Source organism: Pristis pectinata, chromosome 10 (assembly GCF_009764475.1).
Source record: "Pristis pectinata isolate sPriPec2 chromosome 10, sPriPec2.1.pri, whole genome shotgun sequence".
NCBI classification, from domain to species: Eukaryota; Metazoa; Chordata; class Chondrichthyes; order Rhinopristiformes; family Pristidae; genus Pristis; species Pristis pectinata.
The window spans coordinates 62,652,655-62,676,715 of record NC_067414.1 but is presented as its reverse complement, the minus strand read 5'-3'; the positions used below and the strand labels follow the sequence as shown (position 1 = coordinate 62,676,715).

The following is a 24,061-nucleotide window of genomic DNA, read 5'->3' as shown; positions in this document are numbered from 1 at the left end:
CTCTTGCTCTCGCCCCATGTATATTGCCTGGTTTGTTGAGTGTTTCCAGCATTTTCTATTTCTATATAAGTGTAAATTGTTGTTGAGGACTAATGTGCAACTAATCCGTACCATCCTAAACCTTGACCCTTTTCTCCTTCCCCTGAATGCTCAGTAGCAAGAGGTTTCTAACAATAGACCTTTCTGTGTTCCACTGCTTCTGGGCAAAGGCTCTTACCTTGGATTGATAGTGAAGCAGAGTTTACACACATGAGCAACATTAAGAACTGAGGGTAGGAACAACCCAGGAGGTTAAGGGTTTCTCCTAGGCCTGGCAAGGAGAACAGAGATGTGGACTTCGGGGAGCCAGAAATGAGAAAAGTATTGGACAGTTACAAAACGTAGTCTAAGACCTATCATAGAATTTCAACTCTATGGCTGAAGGTATAGGGCATTTAACATCCAACCAATGTGCTGTAATCTTGTACCTTGTTAGCACCTGTATGGTCCACCTTGAGGAGTGTTGCAGGAATGTTGAAATCAGGGACCCCTCAATTGAAATCAACTTCATTAGTATTTATAGATTTGGTGGATGCCTTTATGATGGCTGTGTAGACAATGGACTTTCAGTTTGAAGTCTGCTGTTCATGTGAAGAAATTAGTGGGCCAGAGAGCTATGGGGTTTAAAGGGCTCCATCAGGTTCCACAGCCTGTAGAGAGTGAAAGTGATGTACCCCAACCTCAAACAAGTAGCAATGAAATTATAGCAGAAGTATTTGTGGCAATCTCTTATTGTCAGCACTACTGTTTTCCCATCTCTTTGCCACCTCTGCAAACACATCAGCTGCATCACATTTGGAATTTTCACCTTCAGTGTGGCTTTTAATAGGCATTTCTAAAATTATTATTATATTGTTGAAACCATTCATCTGTGCTCATTAATGCAAAATTAAAGCAAGGGGGTTCTAAGGCAGGGGGATGGGGTTATCTACATCACTGAAAAATTGGGTTAATTTTTTCACCAGGGTTGAGGTGCTCACCCCTACTGTTCTTTCTCTGGTGACTAGTGGGCTTCCAGTTGTAGGCATCTTCAAAAATGAGGCCAAACATTACCTCAGGCCAAAGTTCTTGTGTGATACATGAGCCTGGGTGTTATCTAGTTTCACAAATCTCTTAGGTAGACTTACAGTAAATTCAACCATCTTGCATAACGTACCGCAATGACCACACCTGGTGGTGATGTGGATGGGTTTCAAGAGGAAATATTACAGGGATAAACCTTGTACCCAGCATCCATCCTGTGACATTATAGACAGGCCTAAATATCGTTGGTGGTAGTCTAATGGAAATAGTTGTCAGAGAAAAAAAGCATAACAACACAGGCAGGCTCCAGGTTATGATAGGATTCCGTTTCTGAGAACTGTTTGTAACCCAAACTATTTGCAAGTCAGAAATGAACAAAAACAGTGTGTGGGAGTGGATCACAGAAACAGCCGTGAAGGGAGAGTGAGCAGGCACAGGAAGAGCGGCTGCCAGCTGACCTCACTGACTCAGTGAACGAGTGAGTCTGCTCAGTGGTCCCAGCTTTGCTCAAACAAGCCCTTGATTGTTGCCTGGGGTGGGGTTGGGGGAAGGAAAGGAGAAAGAGGGGTTTCCCACCCAGCAGAAAATGCCTGCAGCCACCAGCAAATCCATGGTTATCCATCTCGCTGGTCTCCCAAACACTCGTTCATATGTATGGGCTGTCCATAAATTGCACGTTTGTTACCTAGGGAGGATCTGTAGGCAGTTGACCCAAATCTGGATGATCTTGTGAGCAAAGACCAGCTGATATTACGGGGGTTCCCCAGCTTATGACCAGACTTACAGAAATCTGACTCTACACAAATTTTCACCCATATATCAAAGCACTTTCCATGCTAGTAATAAAGTTAGAACATAGAACATTACAGCACAGTACAGGCCCTTTGGCCCACTATGTTGTGCTCACATTTTATCCTGCTCTAAGATCTATCTAACCCTTTGCTCCCACATAGCCCTCCATTTCTCTATCGTTCATGTGTCTATCTAAGAGACTCTTAAAAGTCCTTAATGTATCTGCCCCCACAACCTCTGCCGGCAGTGCATTCCATGCACCCACCACTCACTGTGTAAAAAACTTACTCCTGACAAGGTTGAACTCTTCATCTGCCACTTCTCAGCCCAGGTCTGCATCCTATCAATATCCTGTTGTAATCTACAGCAATTTTCTACACTATCCGCAACACCATCAACCTTTGTATCATCAGCAAACTTACTAACCCACCCTTCCACGTCCTCATCCAAGTCATTTATAAAAATCACAAAGAGCAGGGGTCCCAGAACAGATCCCTGCAGAACACCACTGGTCACCGACCTCCAGGCAGAATATACTCCATCTACCACCACCCTCTGTCTTCTATGTGCGAGCCAATTCTGAATCCACACAGCCAAGTTTCCCTGGATCCCATGCCTCCTGACTTTCTGAATGAGCCTTCCATGAGGAACCTAACCAAATGCCTTACTAAAATCCAAGTACACCATATCCACTGCTCTACCTTCATCAAAGTACTTTGTCACATCCTCAAAGAATTCAATCAGGCTCGTGAGGCAAGACCTGCCCCTCACAAAGCCATACTGACTGTCCCTAATCAGCCTATACTTCTCCAAATGCCCAGAACTCCTGTCTCTAAGAATCTTCTCCAATAATTTGCCCACCACTGAAGTAAGACTCACTAGTCTGTAATTCCCAGGATTATCCCCACTCCCTTTCTTAAACAAAGGAACAACACTTGTCACCCTTCAATCATCTGGCACTACCCCTGTGGCCAGTGAGGATGCAAAGATCATTGCCAAAGGTGCAGCAACCTCTTCCCTCACTTCACGTAATAACCTTAGATATATCCCATCCTGACCCAGTGACTTATCTATCCTAATGTTTTTCAAAAGTTCAAGCACATCCTCTTTCCTCACGTCAGCATGTCCTAGTGTATCAGCCTGTTGTACACCATCCTCACAAATATCAATCTCTCTCTCTCTCTCTCTCTCACTCTCTCTCTCTCTCTCTCTCTCTCTCTGTTGAATACTGAAACAAAGTATTCTTTAAGGACCTCCGCTACCTCTTCTGACTACAGGCACACATTTCCTCTTTTATCCCTGATTGGTCCTACCCTCACTCTAGTCATCCTCCTATTCTTCACAAACGTGTAGAATGCCTTGGGGTTTTCCTTAATCCTACTCGCCAAGGCCTTCTCATGCCCCTTTCTAGCTCTCCTAAGTCCATTCTTAAGCTTCCTCCTGGCTACCTGGTAACTCTCCAGAGCTCTGTCTGACCCATGCTTTCTAAATCTCAGGTCAGCCTCTTTCTTCCTGTTGACAAGATATTCTATGTCTGTCGTCAACCACGGTTCCTTCACTCTACCATCCTTACCCTGCCTCAATGGGACAAACCTATCCAGAACCCCATGCAAGTACTCCCTAAACAACCTCCACATTTCCACCATGCACTTCCCCAAGAACATCTGTTCCCAATTTATGCTCCCAAGTTCCTGCCTAATAGCATCATAATTCCCCCTCCCCCAGTTAAATACTTTTCCATATCACCTGCTCCTATCCCTCTCCAAGGCTATGGTAGAAGTCAAGGAGTTATGGTGACTATCTCCAAAATGCAATCCCACTGAGAGATCTGAAACCTGATCAGGTTCATCGCCTAGTACCAGGTCCAGTATGGCCCCTCCTCTAGTCGACCTGTCCACATACTGCATCAGGAATCCTTCCTGGACACACCTAACAAACTCTGACCCATCTATCCCCTTTACAGTAAGGAGGTGCCAATCAATATTAGGGAAGTTGAAATCACCCATGACAACAACCCTGTAATTTTTGCACCTCTCCAAAATCCGCCTCCCGATCTGCTCCTCAGTGTCTCTGCTGCTATTGGGGGGTCTGTAGAATACTCCCAATAGAGTGATCGCTCCCTTCCTGTTTCTGACTTCCACCCAGACTGACTCAGTGGACGATCCCTCCAGGACATCCTCCCTTTCTACAGCTGTGACACTGTCCCTGATCAGCAAAGCCACTCTCCCACCTCTTTTACCTCCGTCCCTGTCCCTTTTGAACATCTAAACCCTGGAGTATCCAGCAGCAATTCCTGCCCTTGCGACAGCCAATTCTCTGTAATGGCCACCACGTCATAGTTCCACGTACTTACCCAGGCTCTAAGTTCATCACCCTTGTTCCTGATACTTCTCGCATTAATGTAGACAAACTTCAGCCCATCCAACTGACTGCAATTTTGCCCTTTCAAATGCCTATCCTTCCTCAAAGTCTTTCTATACTCTGCATCTACTTGTACACTAAATGAACCAACCTCTGACCTGTCACTCTGGTTCCCATCCCCCTACCAAATTAGTTTAAGCCCTCCCCAACAGTTCTAACAAACCTTCCTGCAAGAAGATCGGTTCCCCTCCAGTTCAGGTGTAACCCATCCCTTTTGTACAGGTTGTACCTTCCCCAGAAGAGATCCCAATGATCCACAAATCTGAAACTCTGCCCCCTGCACCAATTCCTCAGCCACGCATTCATCTGCCAAATCATCCTATTCTTACCCTCACTGGCGCATGGCACAGGCAGCAATCCACAGATTACTGCCCTTGAGGTCCTGCTTTTCAGCTTCCAACCTAACTCCCTATATTTCCTCTTCAGGACCTCATCTCTTTTCCTACCTATGTTATTGGTACCAATATGTACCACGACCTCTGGCTGTTCACCCTCCCCCTTCAGAATGCTGTGGACCCGATCTGAGACATCCCTGACCCTGGCACCCGGGAGGCAACATACCTTGCAACTTATTGCACTGCACTTTCTCTATAGCTATGACACTTTTACTCTGCACTGTTATTGTTTTTACCTGTACTACATCAATGCACTCTGTACTAACCCAATGTAATTGCACTGTGTAATGAGTTGATCTGTACGATCAGTATGCAAGACAAGTTTTTCACTGTACCTCAGTACAAGTGACAATAATAAACCAATACTAATACCATTCGGGAATCTCTTTCACATTCACAGAATCTCCTGTCTGCCCCCTTACTATGGAATCCCCTATCACTACTGCCCTCCTCTCCTCCCCCACTTCCCTTCTGCACAACACGACCAGGCTCAGTGCTAGAGACCTGGTCACTGTGGCTTTCACCTGGTAGCTCGTCCCCCCTAACAGTATCCAAAGTGTTATACCTGTTATTGAGGGGAACGGCCACAGCAGTACTCTGCACTACCTGCCTATTCTCCTTCCTTCTCCTGACAGTCACCCAGCTACCTGCCTCCTGCAGCTTAGGAGTGACTGCCTCCCTGTAGCTCTTATCTATGTACTCCTTGTTATCTTGTAGGAGCTGAAGGTCATCCAGCTGCAGCTCTAGTTCTCTAACACAGTCTGTAAGGAGCTGCAGCTGAATGCGCCTCGTGCAGATATAGTTATCAGGGAGACTGGATGTTTCCCAGAACTCCCACATCTCACAAGCTGAACACATCACTGACCCTGGAGTCATTCTCACTACTCTGTCCTGGCACTAAAGGGAACACCACAATAAAGAAAGAAAGGAACTTGCCAGAGACTTACCTTCGCCTCTTCTCACCAAAGCCTCAGCTCCCCACTCTAACACGTTGTTTCATGGTATTCATTAATGACTGGATACAGTATATATTCCATTAAGTACAAGTAGTATTAGGGTGATGATTCAATGCTATGAAATTATAGCAGGTGTATGTAGACCAATATAATATGGGTAGCTATGGAAAGTGGATGTTGCCACCTTGCAGAAAAATCAGCTTACAGGCAGTTCACAGGAACAGAACCTGGGGGCGGTCTATAATCTGTATATGGGCTCATATTCCCCAAGTGGGAATGAAGGACGAATAAAATCGATTATTGTGGATGGGTGCTTAATGCAGATGTGGTGGAGTAAATCACCTGATTCCATGCTCTACAACTCTCAGTTCCTCGTCTTCTAATACTAAGATCTGAAATCAACTATTTTTGAATTTCAGTGCTTTAACTCCTGGTGGTCTCTTGGAGAGGTAGGGGTATAGGGGTGGGGGTGGGGTGGGGGGAAGGGAGAAGGGGACTAAAAAGAAAATCAATATCAGACAAAAATAGTGACCTTAAAACTCATTCTCCCACCTCCCCCCCCACTCCCTTGTGAGAAGATCTGCAAGTTGGAAAGGTTGCCCAAGTGTACAAGTTAACAAAGCAGATTTACAAAGGTGTGGAGTTTACAAGAATATTCCAGAAAGTGGAAGCCCGGTGCCAAATTGAGAAATTTGTGCATTGCACGACAATGTTCTTCGCAGTACACTGCTAAACTTGCCCAGAAATGCTTTCTGCTCTACAGTGGGCTTTTACACCTAATTGCCCTCAATAGTTGACTCCCATGGAGTCAATGACCAAGCAGAGTGCGAACTTGCACTGATTGCTTTAAGTGTTGGTGAACAAGAGCAAGTGCAAGTGGGTGTAGGTTCTATTGTGTACATTTATGCGTTTACAAATTCAATCACCCTTAAAAAGATTTGAAACTTAAGGGCCTGGCTTAGGCAGCTGTCAAAGTTTGAGCACTTTACCCACATGGCATTGTTTAATGCCATGCATTTTACTATGCAGGATCTCCAGTACCCAAGTCTGAAATAAACTTAAATAGGATGGTTAAAATCATCCCAAAAGTGCATTTCTACGTCATATCCAAAGTTCACTTGCATGTCATGTGAAGTGCAATGTGCATCACTGGCAGCACATTGTGAGAGCATCATTAGATAAGATTAGATAAGATCTTTATTAGTCACATGTACATCGAAACACACAGTGAAATGCTTCTTTTGTGTAGAGTCTTCTGGGGGCAGCCCGCAAGTGTCGCCACACTTCCAGCACCAACATAGCATGCCCACAACTTCCTAACCCGTACGTCTTTGGAATGTGGGAGGAAACCGGAGCACCCGGAGGAAACCCACACAGTCATGAGGAGAACGTACAAACTCCTTACAGACGGTGGCCGGAATTGAACCCGGGTCGCTGGCGCTGTAATAGCATTACGCTAACCGCTACACTACCGTGCCTGCCTTGGCTACATTACACAAAAACATACCATCAGTGTGTACCATGTGCAGACTCCTTCCAGGAATAATTTCTGCTCCAAGGTATTACTGCCTATCTGGCAGTTACATCCATTCACAGAAAGTGAACACCAAGGTGTTCTACAATTTAGTCTGGCTCGACCTTTACCACAACCTTGGAGAGGGATAGGAGCAGACAATATGGGAAAGTATTTAATTGGGTGAGGGGGAATTATGTTGCTATTAGGCAGGAACTTGGGAGCATAAATTGGGAACAGATGTTCTTGGGGAAGTGCACAATGGAAATGTGGAGGTTGTTTAGGGAGTACTTGCATAGAGTTCTGGATAGGTTTGTCCCACTGAGGCAGGGTAAGGATGGTAGAGTGAAGGAACCGTGGTTGACAAGAGACGTAGAATATCTTGTCAAGAGGAAGAAAGAAGCTTACCTAAGGTTCAGAAAGCATGGATCAGACAGGGCTCCGGAGAGTTACCAGGTAGCCAGGAGGGAGCTTAAGAATGGACTAAAGAAAGCTAGAAGGAGGCATGAGAAGTCCTTAGTAAGTAGGATCAAGAAAAACTCCAAGGCGTTCTACACGCAAGTGAGGAATAGGAGGATGAGTAGAGTGAGGAGAGGAAACACGTGCCTGGAGTCAGAAGAGGTAGGGGAGGTCCTTAATGAATACTTTGCTTCAGTATTTACCAGTGAGAAAGACCTTGATATTTGTGAGGAGGGCGTACAACAGGCTGATATGCTAGGGCATATTGACATGAGGAGAGGATGTGCTGGAAGTTTCTGAAAAATATTAGGATAAGTCACCAGGACCGGACAGGATATATCCAAGGTTATTATGTGAAGTGAGGGAAGAGATTACTGTGCCCTTGGCGATGATCTTTGCGTCCTTGCTGGCCACAGGAGTAGTACCAGATGATTGGAGGGTGGCAAATGTTGTTCCTTTGTTTAAGGGTGTGGGGAAAACCCTGGGAATTACAGACCAGTGAATCTTACTTCAGTGGTGGGCAAATTACTGGAGAAGATTCTTAAGAGACAGGATTTATGGGTATTTGGAGAAGCTTAGGCTGATTAGGGCCAGTCAGCATAGCTTTGTGAGGGGCAGGTCATGCCTCACAAGCCTGATTGAATTCTTTGAGGATGTGACAAAGTACATTAATGAAGGTAGAGCAGTGGATGTGGATTTTAGTAAGACATTTGATAAGGTTCCTCACAGAAGGCTCATTCAGAAAGTCAAGAGTCATGGGATCCAAGGAAACTTGGCTGTGTGGATTCAGAATTGGCTCACCCATAGAAGACAGGGTGGTGGTATTAGTAGATAGAGCGTATTACCCCTGCTCTGATTTTATAAATGACTTGGATGAGGATGTCGAAGGGTGGGCTATTAAGTTTGCTGATGACACAAGGGTTGCTGTAGGTTACAACAGGATATTGATAGGATGCAGAGCTAGGCTGAGATGTGGCAGATGGAGTTCAACCCAGAAAAAGAATGCAAAGTGATACACTTAGGAAGATCAAATTTGAAGGCAGGATACAAAATTAATGGCAGGACTTTTGGCACTATGGAGGAACAGAGGGATCTTGGCATGTGTTCATAGATCCCTCAAGGTTGCTGTGCAGGTTGATTGGGTTGTTAAGAAGGCATATGGTGTGTTGACCTTCACTAGTCAGGCTATTGCGTTCCAGAGCCACAAGGTAATGTTGTGGCTCTGTAAAACTCTGGTCAGACCACACTTGGAGTATTGTGTTCAGTTCTGATCACCTTATTATAGGAAGGATATTTAAAGCTTTAGACGGTGCAGGGGAGAATTACCAGGATTGAAGAGCATATCTTGTGGATAGGTTGGATGAGTTAGGGCTTCTCTTTGGAGAGGGGGAATGAGAGGTGACTTGAGTAAGTGTACAAGAGGGCAGATGGAGACATTCCTTCCTGCCAATGCCCAGGACAAAAAATGGCTAAACACAAGGGGGCATAATTTTAAAGTGAATGGAGGAAGGTATTGGGGGGGGGGGGGGGGGGGGGGGGTGGTGGTTTGTGGTTTTAAGAGTAGGGGGGAGGAATGTCAGAGTCATTTTTTTTATTAAAAAGTGGTGGGTGCATGGAACATATTGCTGGTAGAGGTTGCAGGGGCAGCTACATTAAGAGTCTCTTAAATATCATTCATGTGGCTATCTAGGGATATGCAGGAGGGAAGGGTTAGATAGGTATAAGAGCAGGATAAAATGTCAGCACAACATTGTGGTATGAAGGATATGTACTGTGCTGTAATGGTCTATGAAACTTCATAGTCCTTGAAAAGGAATTCCAAATATTGATACTAAATTATATTTGGCCACCACACCAGAAAAAACTTGGCCCATTTGATCCCCTGAATGGGGATAAGGGAGTGTTCTAATGTTTATTCCTAATTGTTGTTTTAGTAAATAGCTTCAGGTGTGTGACTCAGTTTTCAGCAGTATTCAAGAAATTTCAGAGTTCTCAAGACACTGAAGTCTCAGGCCTTTCTACCCTTCAATTGTTCCCTAATCCACATGGAACATGACTTAGAAATATTTGCTTTACATTTCATACAAGCTAGGATTTCCCCAGATGTTTTGCTGAAATTAGTTGCCTCACCTAATCAAGTGGAGTAACAGCTGGTCCCCAGATTCAGAAGTATGTTGTCAAATCTTGGTGTCTCAGGACAGATGTCTTTAATTCTATCCTAGTTCCATTTGAGTGGAACAGCAATACCTCAAATCAAGGCAGATGCAAATTCTGGTTCACTGGACTGGAACAAAACTCACGATTCAGATTCAATGAAAAGCAATTTATTTTTCTTCAAACTGAAACCAGTACAAGATAGTAACTTTGAATTAGCATAGGCTTGTACGGAGCATCTTGCTCATAACATGGATTGGTTAAATATTCAGCAATGAAGATCAGCTATAACTTTAATCTTGAGTAAATCCAGTTATGTACAAACTGTTTATGATACCTACAACCAACAATTCCAATTACAATAAAACAAACAATAGTTGTTACACCTCCAATCAGCAGCACTGGCCAGGAATATGATTCCATTTGGATATCTGTGGGGTAGGAGAAAAAATGAATTATATTTCTGAAATAATGTCCACCTTACAACAGTAATTCAAGAATGCCTCCTCACCCCTCATCTCATTCTCTACTGTAGGAAGTTCTGCCAAGATGAGCACTGCTCCTGAAGATACAGATCCCTCCAAGTGGTGCTCTCCATCAACACTCCGACCTGCAATTACAGTCAGTCAACTCCAAGCGACTGGCAACAAAGCTCCTGGGAAAAAAAACTGTTAACTCACCCATTCGCTGTTTTCTTGGAACACATTTTCCAGGACAGAGCAACTTGTTTATTGGGTCCTTCTTGCACAGCACCACACTGCAATGAAAGTACACCTAAGAGGGAAATTATTAGTGAGACACAGATCACTGGTTCAGAGCACATTTGTGAAAAGCAATGCTCACCTCTCCTAATAAGATATTCAGATCTCCCAAGGTGAAAGCAAATGTTTCCACTTCAAACCTTTTCATGTGACTAGGATATCTGACCCTCTCATTCCTCAAGACTGGATGGAAGATGGTCATACGTGGATCAGCTTCATACTCGCAGCTATTAACACAAAGCAAGTCAGTTACCTGTTGCCAATTGCCAACTGCCCAGCATCACAAGTGGCTCACACTTACCTTTGGACAATGATAGGCCACTGTGGAATACCATCTCTTTCTGGGGAGCCAGTTGCCCAGCAGGATTGCAAGAACAGCTCAATTTGTGGATCTTCATTATGAAGCAGTTGCACTTCAAAGTAAAGAGGGTCAGCCAGATACTTTACTACTGGGTATTCATCTTCCTTGTACAAGGTAGCATAGGATTTATCTGCAAATTTCAAGCAAAGTTATCTGGATATAGGTAGGTAGTTGAAATTAAACTTGGGTAGGAGCAGTGGGGATGGTCACAACCTGCCTTTCTGCCAAACTGCACAATTGTGATTATATAGTCATCGCCACATTGAGGAGTCAGATGGTGAGAGACTGACACTTCAATAACAGCAAATATTAAATTTGCAGGAGTTTTACCTTTGGCAAGTTGCATATCCAAGATGATAGGTCCAAACCCAGGTACAACAACTGGCAGAGGATTCAGCTGGTGCTCAAACTGAAGATGCACAGAATCATTTATGGGGTAACGACAAGATATTGCAAGTCTAGAGGAAAAGATATACATTTATTTGTATAGCAAAAAACTTTATAGAACTGTACAGCACAGGAGCAGGCTCCTTAGCCCACAATGGCTGTGCTAGGCACAATGCCAAAACAAACTAATGTTTTCTGCACATGATCCAATATCCCTCCATGATTATTAACTAATCCAAAAACCTCAAGTGCCATGGTCCCATCTGCTTCTATTACCACCCCACAGCATATTCCAGGCACCTACCACTAAAACCTGCCCCAAACATCACTTTAAACTCCCCCAACCTTAAAGCTATGCTCTCCAGTATTCATTTCAACCCTGGGAAAAGATTGACTATCTACACCTCAATTTTTATAAACCTTAATCAGGCCTCTCAGCTTCAGGAGAAAAACAATTCAAGTTTGTCTGACATCTTTTACCAAGACCCTCTAATCCAGGCAGTATCCTGGTGAACCTCTGAAGTCCCAAAAGCCTCCACATTCTTGTAAAGGAAGGAGCTGAACTGCATGCAATACAGTAAAGGGCCGCCTAACCAAGAAGCTTCATACAACTGCAACACAACTGATTCATACTCAATGCCCTATAGCATGCACCTTCACCACTCTCCATCTACTTGCATTGCCCCTTTCAGGGAGGTAAAGACTTGCACCAAGATCCCTCTGTACATCAATGCTATTAAGGGTCCTGCATCAACTATGCTTTCCCTTGCATTTAACCTCCCAAAGTGCACCACAATTACACTTCAAATTAACTTCCATCTGCCATTTCTCCACTCTTTACTGATAGATTCATGTTCCAATTCTTACCGATAAGTTGGTTCCTCAGTTGATTTGGCTCCCATGTATGCCACTTCATTCTCATAGATCATGTAATCCTTCTCAAACTAAGGAAAGAATGTTCAGTTACTAAATGTTTGACAAGACCTTCCTGCAGACTCAGCATTACACTCAGACATCCATCAGTTACCCTTCTAGTTGTTCCACACGATTCTGCAGAAAATTCAAAGACTGCTTGGAATTCACTCTCCTTTGCCTTGCAAGTTGGATCTTTCAGCATCAGTTTGTTGGTATCCATTCCCAATTGTGTTCCAAGATTCATAGCTGTAATCACCATCCTGCCATTTGGGAAACATGCTGAAAAGGAGGACGAAAGGTCATCAAAGCAATAGTACAAGGCCACCATTGGTTCAGAGGCAAAGACAAAAGCTTACTTATGAAGTCAGTAGTAGAAAAGCTGCAGGATACTGAGAAGTTCATCAGCACCTCCAAGCTTTTATTATCCTTCAGTTGGAAGTCAAATCTGCTTCTAATGCCTTGGTGGTCAATAGCCTATAATGGAAAAGCAGCAATTGATTCAAAATGAATCCATTCTAACAGTTGCAAGAGATTATTTGAGTGGAAAACCACATACCTCATGGACAACTCCTGCTGCATCACGTGGAACAGTGACTGTTAAGTGGGTACCATTCTCTCTCATGATATAGCCGTCATGTTTGTGAAGAGAGAGCTGCACATTTCCAATGAAAGGGATCCAATACTGATCCAAGGTTCCATGTGTAATCACCAATGTCATGTTCTCCTCATCACAAAAGCCATTTGCCACAGGAAGTACTGCAGGAGGAAAGAGTTCATTAACCTCTGTTGACAATTCTTTCCTCTACAAGAACAAAGCCTAAACAACTCACCTATATCATGCTTATGTATTAATTGAGCTACATAGGTGAATATTTCATCTTCTGGCACCACTGCTAGGGTGTAGATTATATCAAGGGTATATTGTTCAACACCATCTCCTATATACTAAAAGAATAAAAGCAGAGACTCAGTAGCTGTTCAGACTGCATGGAAACATTTTCTACAAATAGTCCACTACCTTCCTATCAACAACTGGAGACTCCATTGGAACCTCAAGAACAAAGATTTTATTGAGGGTTGTCTCATTTGGTGTAGTCCCATTGTAAACATCAAAGAGTTGGTTTTGTTCATCCACAGGAAAGGATAGAGAACCCAGAGTGACTTTCTGCAGTTCCACATCAGGGAGAAAGTTGCCCAGTGATACATTGAATAGCCATTGCTCAGGAATGGTATCTGGAAGAGAAGTAGAATTGTACTCTTGGAGAAGCAGTGGATAACAATTCTAACAATTGGTTATGTAGTGATTCTTTGGAGGGTTCATTTCACAACCTTGCACTAGATTCCATTACAGCAACAGCATCTTTTGATTATACAACAGAAGGAGGTAGCATCATTTTCCACTCAGGTGATTTTATTTGGAACAGTCAATTTCTAAGACTATCAACTGAATGAGATTTCAGCAAAAGATGACACAAGATGAGGCAAGCTGAAATCTCTCACTATTCACCCACAGTATTAAGTACTAACCACTATCAAATCCTGCAAGTTCAAGTAATGTTTTCTTCATGTACACACCAACAAAATGTTTCTCCTCTGACACCAGCATTGCCCACTGCTTCCCTATCCTTGTTGTACAAGCCATCTGAACATTGTCAAGGATCTCCTAATCAAGTGGTACATCCATTGGATGGTGGTACTATTTCCCCTCCCCCACACTTGGTCTTAGCATTTACAACCTTCAATAAATCTTGCTGACTGCTTTTTAGAAACTAATATCCTGACTTAACATCAAATCCATCCTGGATTTAACCACTAATTCTCAGCATTACTAGAGAATGCTCAAAAACTTCAGCTATCATTTTACCATAATACCTACCATCAGTGAGAACTAGAGGCTTAGGAATAAAGGGAGTGGTCACTGGATGGATGATGTTCATTTTATTTAGTTCCCAGGTGTCATCTTTCCATAAGTGTTCCAAGAATAGATTAATGCTGTACTTGATGCCGTACTGACCATCTACCACATGGCTCTGAAAGACAATAATTCAGCTGTTAGAACTAAGTGACTTCAAGCTCAAACTACTAAGAACCCTGCCATCTTTTCCAACTGCAGGTTGAATAATCAGTGTTACATTGTCAGGTACACTGCAGCTTGCCAACTGGTAGGATTGAAGCTAGTAATGAAAGCAAATATGTAGATAAGAAGCACCAAATGCTCATCTGTTCTTCAGACTGTTTACTATATTCCCAATCTGTTGGATCCCCCTTCAAATGGGATTTTATAATCCTGCTTAATACAAGAGACTAATCTTCATTTTGCCAAACTCGAGTTGATATTTAAGTTGCATCCAAAGCCGTTTTATTAACTAAAGGAAAGCTCTTGATCCATTACTCCTGGACATCCACTCCAATGAGAAAAGCTAAGTGCAACCAACCTTGTAGTATCCATCCTGTGCACCAATTGGAACCTTTATAGCAAGAGAAGTGTCATTTTTATTTAAAGAATAGTTTCTTTCTGCCATTCTTTCTGGATCCAGTTTGATACCATTTACTCCCATGGAGCTGTTGTCTTGATGAACTGTACTGGTCACAATTGGAGTGAAGATTCTTGGCAGTGTCCAGATGATTAGGTCATCACTGAATGAAATACCATCTGAGAAGAGGAAAATAAGGGAACATGACAAGTGATAGATTCTATGGCAGCAAGTTACTTCTAAAGGATCAGAACAGAAGCCGTCTTAAAAGGTGGACTGTAGGACTTGGGGAAAACTCAGAGCAATTGAAATACTCAAAGCTGTACTCATGGGGACGAGTCTCCAGAAGCTGTATGACCACAGAAGTTCTAGCATGCAAATTTAATTTCAGATGACTTCAGCGACAGACTTGCTTTTGGACTGCAGAAAAGGATTAGTTGTAGATAGATTTACTGACTTACATTAACATGCACACATTAGTTTATTCAAAGCATTTGGTTAAAATTTCAACTGTTCAATTTTGCACAACTTGATAAGATAGAGGAATGCAGAGGATCTAGATGCTATTCATAGTACAATGTTTCAGTCCTTACCAAGAGGGCAAGCTACTGCAGTGTCAATTAGCAGAATCATCCATTGCTGTCTATAGAAACTAGTTGATCTGATTACGGACAAGGGGATACCATGGACCTAAAATGAAAGGGAGAGGTCACTCAGTGGGTATGAAAATTTGTAGAAATGGAGAAGGTGCTTCTCCCTCCTTCCAATCCACCCTCCAGTATGCTAGTTGCAAGCATTAGTAAACTCACCGAAACTACTTCAGCCTCTTTTGTATGATATGGAGCACGGAACAAAATACGAGAATCTGTGGTGTTGATTCCATAGTTTAACTGGTGTGCTTCTTTCACAGTCATAGTCTTTTTGCCGCTAGAAGTGTGAAATACCACTTGCCACATTCCACTTTCTGCATCAACAGCCTGGATGACAAAAACCATGGAATTGATCTTCTCAAATGCCATCCAAAAGATTTATATCAGCTAATACCAGTGGTGGTTCCCTTTCAACTGAGCTCCATTTGTATCTACGTGTGCAAAGTTTGAAATAGTGAACAAAAATAGCCGATTTCAGAATATGAAAAGCAGGAAAATGGAATGCCAGTTGGAGACAAGGCAGAAGTAGGGAGCACAGACCTAGGCAATAGCAAATTGCATTTGTCAAACACTAGAAGCTTGGTTCAGAGAATTGGTGCCTCTAATGACCTTGGCATGCTTCAAAACAAAAAATAAACTTCTAAACTTCTGACTGAGTAGATTCCTCAAGTTTTAAACAAGTGCTCTGGTGTAGAAATTGTTTCAATTTCATTGAAGTTCTTAAAAATACTCATGGGTGCATTTTCCAGGGAATGGCAGTTGCTCAAACTTAGAACCAGAGATGCTCCTAGAATTTAATTCTGGACTAAATCTAGTTTGTTTTAAAAAAAATGTGGGAAAAGGATGATCAAAATATTCAAGGCTTTAATCAGCTCAACAGCAGTTATTGATATTAAACAATTCAGATGCTCACTGCAGGCAACTCCAGTTAAAAGTGCCATAAAATGCCATCATGCTATGCTTCAATTACCAGCCCAAGTCAGAGGAGTCTTGAAACATTGTTTGCCATTTGCAGAGCAATACAGGCCATTGCTGGGTTACAAACACCTGATTTATGGACACCCCTACATACAAATGAGCTTCCATAATATCATTCAAAAATCTAATGTTCATACATTGTTCCCTAATAAAAAAGAGCAAAGCAGAACTAGTTTCCCCTGTACACTTTTGACAATTGTTCTTTATCAGTTTCATGCTTTTGATGTCGTTTATTACAATACTGAGGTATGACAACAAGAGTGGTTTGTACATTTTCCAGCTTACAGATAAAAATCAACTTATGGATATCTGTTTAAAAAACTCATTTGTTATCTAGGCACAGTCTGTATGCATTTCCAATGTTTGTTGAAAGCAGTGTTCAAATCTATAAGTGTAACATGTCTTCCCCCCCCCCCCCCCCATTGAGGGCAGATTGTCAAAGTACAGATTGTATTCCATGCAAATGAGGGGTTTAGTAACACATTGTGAACCAATTGCCTCTTCATTCTAATGTTTCCTTTACTACATGTTTTGTGCAGGACAGTCAAAACTTACTTCTGGAAATGCCAAAGCCCAATCTTCAGCATCTTGAGCATAATCTTCCTCAATGGTTGGTATGTTTCTTTGTACAGAGACCTGAACAATCAATTGCAAAGCAGATATTAGCATATTTTCATAGTTGTGTCACTTCATTTCTCAGGTTTTGACCATTTGCTATTCTGGACAATTATTTAACATTTACCTGCATGTAATTTTCTTCACAGAAGACTTCCCTTCCAGCCCAAGGAGAATACATACAAGATAGGGTTTCAATATATGTTGAAGCACTCATGTCAGTTCCTGACACTTGTATTTGTACAGTGAGATTGAACTGCTCATCATTCTACAAAGAAATTAGAAGTGGGTAAATTGCACCAGAATAGGTAGTACACATTTAGAAAGGTCACCTACAGAATTTCTATTCAACATCCCCTATAATTATGCAATGTACATTTGTATCCTCATCCTGTGGCACCTGAAAATTCAAGTCAATGAATCACAGGTGGCATGTAGTGCTTTTGTCCCATCATTCCCAACTCCCTCAATTTGGAGGGATCAATTAAAATTTAGAAATATGGATGGTTAATTAGGTTATGACCAGAACCATTGCTCCTCACCCCCTTGAATTATGCTGCCTAATCAAGTATTTTGCATTAAAAAAACAGGATTAAAGTGACTGAAGAGACACCAAAATGAAACCTTGAGAGATTTGTACCTCACCACTCAAGTTTGCAATAAAGACTTTTAAACATTCTTTTCTGCAAGTGTAAACATTCCAGGAGCTACTTACCAGGATATGCACACCACAGCTGAGTATGGAGGCACGGAATTCAATATTCTGGTGATCTACTGCAATTGTGTAACCACACTGTGATGCAAATCTTGGTGTAACAGGAACAATATAACCAGACTGATCTGAAAGCAAAAGCAACCTGACTGAATTTGAGCTATTTGTATTGACAAGTAATAATTCCAAAGACTACTGTGCCAAAATAAAGGCAGAGGCATTTCCTGAAAGTCCAAAAAATTGGAGTTTTGTTAAGTGCAGTTTTCAGTTAGAGGTTTGATCCCAATGTTTATACAAACAAGGTTCAATATGCTGCCTGTGGTAGTTGATAGCTTGAAGACTAGATGAATTGAATGAAACAATTTTAGCCTACATGACACTGTGCTGGGAACTTTCATGCATTGTATCCATTCTGCCCTCAATGTTGCCCACTGGCCATTAATGAGGTGGAATGGGAGAAAGGGGTATGTAATATTATACAATGGAAATATTGTTGTACAAATACCCACAGCTCATGAAGTACAAGTAAAACCACCTAACCATAGTTCCCACAAGTCTAGATCAAATCCAACTTCTCAACTGCTCCATCACCCCAGATTAACACTAAATTATTTAGTATGTTCAACTAGATTACAATTATGTATCACCCTTTCAAGTCTATTTCCATTGGGAAATAAGATTTTAGCTGAACACTGCCCCCCCCCCATAGTCATTTAATACTATCAGTTATACACAAATTGTTTTCCTAACGTACTCCAGGTTTTTAAAAATCATAATTGACTAATTCCTACGGTTAGCAAACCAGTTTAAGTAAATCAGGCCTCCTTTCCAAATGTTTATTTAACTTCTGCATTCGTATTTCTCATTCCCTTACAACTGGAGGTCGTCATTCAGCCCATAACAACTCAAATTCCAATCACTTCCTCCCTCCCCCACAGTTTATTTTCTCAAATGAAAAGAATAGATTACACAGCAAATTAGTAGGGGATGCAATTACTGAGCTAGTGCAACACTAGATGGGTCAAATGGCTTCCTACATCAAAGTAGGATGGAACACCCCTTAATCCTTTTACCACCTAAACTAGAGGCAATTTAAAGTATCTTGTTAGTTTAACAACCAAGATTTGTTACGTTAAGGAAGAAAACCGAAACAGTGGAAAGAATGTATAAACTCCACACATCTAACACTGAAACCAAGACAAAAGTACTACCTGCAGCCTAATTACCCGCTGGACATTAAGTAAAGATGTCCAATTCCGGATTACCATCGTAACAATAAAATTACGGATTAAGGTGCCGGCAGTCCGTGTAGATCAATAGCTCGAACTGCATGGTATTCCATGGAAAGGCAGGACAGCGTTTAGAGAAAGCGCGGCTCCAGTTCGCGAAGAACTCACCAACAACGTTAATCTGCCAAAGTTTCCCGGCGAGAAAATGCTTGTCCAACCCAACCCAAAATACACTGTCCCGGCATTCAGTCTTCACAAAGCCTGCAGAAACAAAGTACCCCGCTGTTAAACTGGACTGACCCGGCGCCTGCTCCCACCCTCCAGCTTCACCCGGACACTGACCTGCAGACTCCGTTTGCATCCTGCTGTCAGGAGCTGCCGCAGCCCCCGCCAACACCAACCTGCCAAACAAACGAGCGTCCATCAGCAAGACAGCAAACCCTGCTCCTGCTCCCAAACCCTGTTTCCCCCGCCCGTCACGTTGCAAAGACTCACCCGAAGAACAGGACGCGCGCCATGGTGCGGGCGGTGCCCGTCTTGTCCTGTTGCTTCGTCCCCATTTGCGAAAGCGGTCCGTAAACCCGCTGTGGAGACGGGCCGAGGGCGCGCGCTATTTAAACAGGTCCGGGCCCCGGGCCCGCGGCGGCGCGCGGCGCGCACCTGGCGCTGATTGCAGGCGGCCACGTGACCCGCCCGCAGGTGCCGCCGCCAAATGAAGCGGAACCACGAAGCTGGCGGGCTGGGGTGCAGCCGTGTGCTCTGCGAGGTGGCACAGTCAGCAGAGTTGCTGTCTCACAGCTCCAGCGAACCTCATTCCACCCTCATCTCCCTGGCTGCCTGTGTGCACTGAGCACGTTAATGGGGGGTCAATAAAGCAAATCGGATTGTACAGCCGGGTATCTGATGCCGGACTCAGTGGGCGAAGGCTTGATTCTGTGACCAACGACGATGTGCAGCCTCATTGGAAGACTTTTGCTTTATTTGGAAAGATAGTAACACCAAATGGCAGCATACTTTTCATCGTTGGCAATGCACTCCAGATCACTCCCGTTCCCAGCACTGTTGCTGAAAATAAAACAGCAGATGCTAAACATCTGAAATAAACAACAGGAAATGCTGGCAAAGCTCAGCAGGCCTGACGGCATCTGTGGAAGGAGAAACAGCTAACACTTCAGATCGAAGACCCCTCATCAGATGGAAGAGCTTTGTCAGATGTGATGAAGGGTCTTCAATCCGAAAAGTGAACTACAGGGTCCGGATGAAGGGTTTTGATTCAAAATGTCGACTGTCCATTTCCCGCCACAGATGCTGCCTGATCTGCCGAGTTCCCCCAGCAGTTTGTTCCTTTTTGCTCCTGATTCTGGGATCTGCAGTCTCTTGTGTCTCCAAGTGAACCAGCTTTCCCTTTCTACGGCACCCAGCCTCGTTGTGTCTGGCCATGTTCCTGATAGTCCCTTGTGAGTTTGAGAACTCAGCAATCTTTACTGTCTGGCATAGGGGGTCAGATTGACCAAGGACTACTCATATGTACAGGGATGTGTGTTCTGACTACACTACAACATTGGACACCTGATGGAGTCCAGTGGTGAAGAATCAGCTTCCTACAGTTTCCCACCAATTACACTGGGAAATTTGCCGGCTGAACCGATACCAGGTCAGACCAAGCACTGGTTCAGCAACTTCACCCACTTCACTGAACAGCTCAAGAGAGAAAGGTGTTTCAACTAAATTCCCATGTGCCCTGCTGACTCCTTCCCCACCATGCGGGATCCTTCACATCCACCTCAGCAGATTGGGCCTTGATGTAATGGCAGTACCTCTGGCACTCTGGTACAGGAGGGGCAGCAGAGATTTCCATTCTCAGCTCTCTTGAAGTGAGACTTGAACCCACAACCGTATGACTCAGAAGCAAGAGAACTCCTGATGACCCACTGCTGACAGAGCACTGATTATTAGGCACTAACATTTCCGATGATCAACAAACACAAAATTCTGTAATGTTAACTTGCAACCGATGTATGAAAATTGTGTTTTTTAAAATACTTCTCTCACTTTATATAAACCTGACGGTGACAATTGTACTTAGAACCTGCAATAAAAACATTGTTCTTAGTGGACTCTGTCATGTTTGTGGTTCCATCACTGAAATTACAGTCAGGGAGAGTCATGGAGTCAAACAGCTTGGAAATAGGCACTTCAGTCCATCTGGTCTGCACTGACCATCAACCACCCATTTATACTACATGGTTAGTAAATGGAACTGGGATATCATAGTCATAACAGAAACGTGGTTGAGGGAGGGGCAGGACTGACAGTCAGCGTCCCAGGATACACTTGATTACAGGCATGCTAGAGGTGGAGGTGAGAGAGGAGGGGGAATGGGTCTTTGATTAGGGAGAATATCGCAGCACTGGTTAGGGAGGATGTTCTTGGGGGATCGTATAGTAAGGCTATATGGATTGAACTTAGAAATAAGAAGGGGATAATCACTTTGCTGGGATTGTGTTGTAGGCCCCCCAGTAGTCCACTGGAATAGAAGAGCAAATATGCATAGAGGTCACAGGTAGCTGTAAGAATAATAGAGTTATAGTAGTAGGTGACTTCAACTTCCTTTATATTGACTGGGACTGGCATAGAGCAAAGGACTTAGATGGGGTGGAGTTTATTAAATGTGTCCATGAAAGTTTTCTCAAACAATATGCAGATGGACCTGCTAGAGAGGGGGCAACATTGGACCTCCTATTGGGAAGTGAGGCAGGCCATGCCACTGAATTATCAGTGGGGGAACACTTTGGGACTAGTGACCATAATTTTTTTTTAAAATTTAATTAAAAAAAAAATTTTTTTTTATTTACAGCGTGGTAACAGGCCCTTCCGGCCCAATGAGTTCGCGCCGCCCATTTTAAACCCCCAAATTAACCTACCTGTACATCTTTAGAATGTGGGAGGAAACCGAAGCACCTGGAGGAAACCCATGCAGACATGGGAGAACGCACAAACTCCTTACAGACAGCGACGGGAATCGAACCCCGATCACTGGCGCTGTAATAGCGTTGCACTAACTGCTACACTACTGTGCCTGGAAAAAGATAGGACTGGTCCACGAGTTAAAGTCCTAAATTGGGGCAAGGTAAATTTTGAAGGCATTAGACAGAAACTTGCAAAGGTTGACTGGCAGAAGCTATTTGCAGGTAAAGGGACAGATAGCAAGTGGGAGGCTTTTAAAAGAGAGACACAGAGAGTTTAGGGACAGCAAGTTCCTGTTAGAGTGAAGAGCAAGACTGGCAAGATGAGGGAACCCTGGTTGATGAAGGATATTGAGGCTCTGGTCAGGAAAAAGAAGAAGGCATATGAAAGGCATAAGCAGCTGGGGTCAAGTAAACCCCTTGAGGAGTATAAAAGATTGAGGAGTTCACTTAAGAGGGAAATAAAGAGGACCTGCAGTAGCTCTGGCAGATAAAGTAAAAGAAAATCCTTAGATATTCTACAAGTATGTTAAGAGCAAAGAGGTAACTAGGGAGAGAATAGGCCCCGTTTACGATCAATGTGGTCATTTATGTGTGGACCCTCAGGGGATGGGTGGGATCTTAAATGAATATTTGTCATCTATATTTATTGAGGAGAAGGTCATGAGGAATTAAGAGATATTAACAGTAATGTCTTTGAACATATCCGCATTAGAAAAGACGAGGTGCTGGGTCCACCTTAGCATATTAAGGTGGACATATCCCTGGGGCCTGACCGAGTGCATTCTAGGACATTGTGGGAAGCTAGGGAAGAAATTGCAGGGGCACTGGCAGCGATCTTTGCATCTTTCTTAACCACTGGTGAGGAACTGGAAGACTGGATGGTAGCTAATGTTGTGTCTTTATTCAAGAAAGGCTGCAAGGACAAGCCGGGGATCTACAGGCCAGTTAGCCTAACATTAGTGCTGGGGATGATACTAGATGGGATTCTGAAGGACAGGACCTACCAGCGTTTGGAAAGTCAAGGACTGATTATGGATAGCCAGCATGGTTTTGTGCATGGGAAATCATGTCTCATGACTTTGATTAAGTTTTTTGAAGCGATGACCAAGAGAATTGATGAGGGCAGGGAAGTAGATGTGGCCTACATGGATTTTAGCAAGGCTTTTGACAAGGTCCTGCATAGTAGGCTGGGCTGGAAGGTGAGAACGTATTGGATCCAATGTGAGCAAGCTAATTGGATACAAAATTGACTTGGTCCGAGGAGGTGTGGTGGGAGGAGGATGGTGATAGTGGAGGGTTGTTTTTCAAATTGGAGTCCTGTGACCAGTGGTGTGACACAAGAATCAGTACTAGGTCTGCTGTTGTTTGTCATCTATATTAACGATTTGGATGACAATGTTGTTAACATGGTTAGTAAGTTTGCGGACGCCACCAAATTTGGTGGTGTAGTGTCAGTGAAGAGGGTTATCTACATTTACAAGGGGATGTAGACCAACTTGAGAAGTGGGCCAGAGAATGGCAGATGGAATTTAACTCAGACAAGTATGAGATGTTTCATTTTGGTAAGTAAAACCAGGGCAAGACTTGCACAGTAAATGTTAGGGCCCTGGGAAGTGTTGTCGAGCAGAGGACCCTACAGGTACAGGTGCATAGTTCCCTGAAAGCGGTGACACATAGACAGGGTGGTGAAGAAAGCGTTTGGCACGCCTGCCTTCATCAGTTAGGGCACTGAGTACAAGAGTTGGGATGTCATATTACAACTGTACAAGACGTTAGTGAGACTGCATTTGGAATACTTTGTGCAGTTCTGGTCACCTGTGTATAGGAAGGAGGTCACTAAGCCAGAAAGGGTGCAGGAAAGATTCACAAGGATGTTACCAGGACTGGAGGGCTTGAGCTATAACAAGAAACTGATAGGCTGGGACTTTTTTCCCTGGAATGAAGGAGGCTGAGGGTTAACTTTGTAGCAGTTTATAAAATCATGAGGGACCTAGATACAAGCTGAATCATCACAGTCATTTCCTCAGGGCAGGGGAATGTAACGAAAATGTTTTAAAATTGGTTCCTTGTTCTTTCCTGATTCAGCAGCAAGAGGTATTCACAAACAAAGGAGGCACTGTACACATGTTAAAGTTTATAGAAAATCCTTTATTAGAGTTATATAAAGAATAAAATACAGAAAGGAAGAAGAATACTTAAAATACAGAAGGATGCAAAATAATACTTATCAACCAATCAATGAACTGATCTATATAATG

At 43.2% G+C, this 24,061-nt stretch overlaps 1 protein-coding gene across 1 annotated transcript in view; it reads right to left on the bottom strand.

Annotated features, from left to right (window-relative positions):
• The window catches only part of zpax1 (zona pellucida protein AX 1), a 30,493-nt gene extending 11,018 nt beyond the window's left edge, over positions 1 to 19,475 (bottom strand). The window contains exons 1-22 of the mRNA XM_052025423.1: positions 19,330 to 19,475; positions 19,177 to 19,235; positions 19,003 to 19,095; positions 17,609 to 17,733; positions 17,021 to 17,161; positions 16,834 to 16,914; positions 15,460 to 15,627; positions 15,244 to 15,340; positions 14,612 to 14,829; positions 14,053 to 14,206; positions 13,195 to 13,409; positions 13,007 to 13,121; positions 12,733 to 12,932; positions 12,533 to 12,650; positions 12,289 to 12,455; positions 12,129 to 12,205; positions 11,205 to 11,332; positions 10,815 to 11,004; positions 10,596 to 10,740; positions 10,433 to 10,526; positions 10,264 to 10,362; positions 10,039 to 10,183 (exon numbers count right to left, since the gene is read on the bottom strand). Of these exons, the coding sequence (XP_051881383.1) occupies positions 10,039 to 10,183; positions 10,264 to 10,362; positions 10,433 to 10,526; positions 10,596 to 10,740; positions 10,815 to 11,004; positions 11,205 to 11,332; positions 12,129 to 12,205; positions 12,289 to 12,455; positions 12,533 to 12,650; positions 12,733 to 12,932; positions 13,007 to 13,121; positions 13,195 to 13,409; positions 14,053 to 14,206; positions 14,612 to 14,829; positions 15,244 to 15,340; positions 15,460 to 15,627; positions 16,834 to 16,914; positions 17,021 to 17,161; positions 17,609 to 17,733; positions 19,003 to 19,095; positions 19,177 to 19,235; positions 19,330 to 19,394 (2,894 nt within the window). The 5' untranslated portion in view covers positions 19,395 to 19,475. The remainder of the gene's footprint in view (positions 1 to 10,038; positions 10,184 to 10,263; positions 10,363 to 10,432; positions 10,527 to 10,595; positions 10,741 to 10,814; positions 11,005 to 11,204; positions 11,333 to 12,128; positions 12,206 to 12,288; positions 12,456 to 12,532; positions 12,651 to 12,732; positions 12,933 to 13,006; positions 13,122 to 13,194; positions 13,410 to 14,052; positions 14,207 to 14,611; positions 14,830 to 15,243; positions 15,341 to 15,459; positions 15,628 to 16,833; positions 16,915 to 17,020; positions 17,162 to 17,608; positions 17,734 to 19,002; positions 19,096 to 19,176; positions 19,236 to 19,329) is intronic.
• Between the last annotated feature and the right edge of the window lie 4,586 nt (positions 19,476 to 24,061).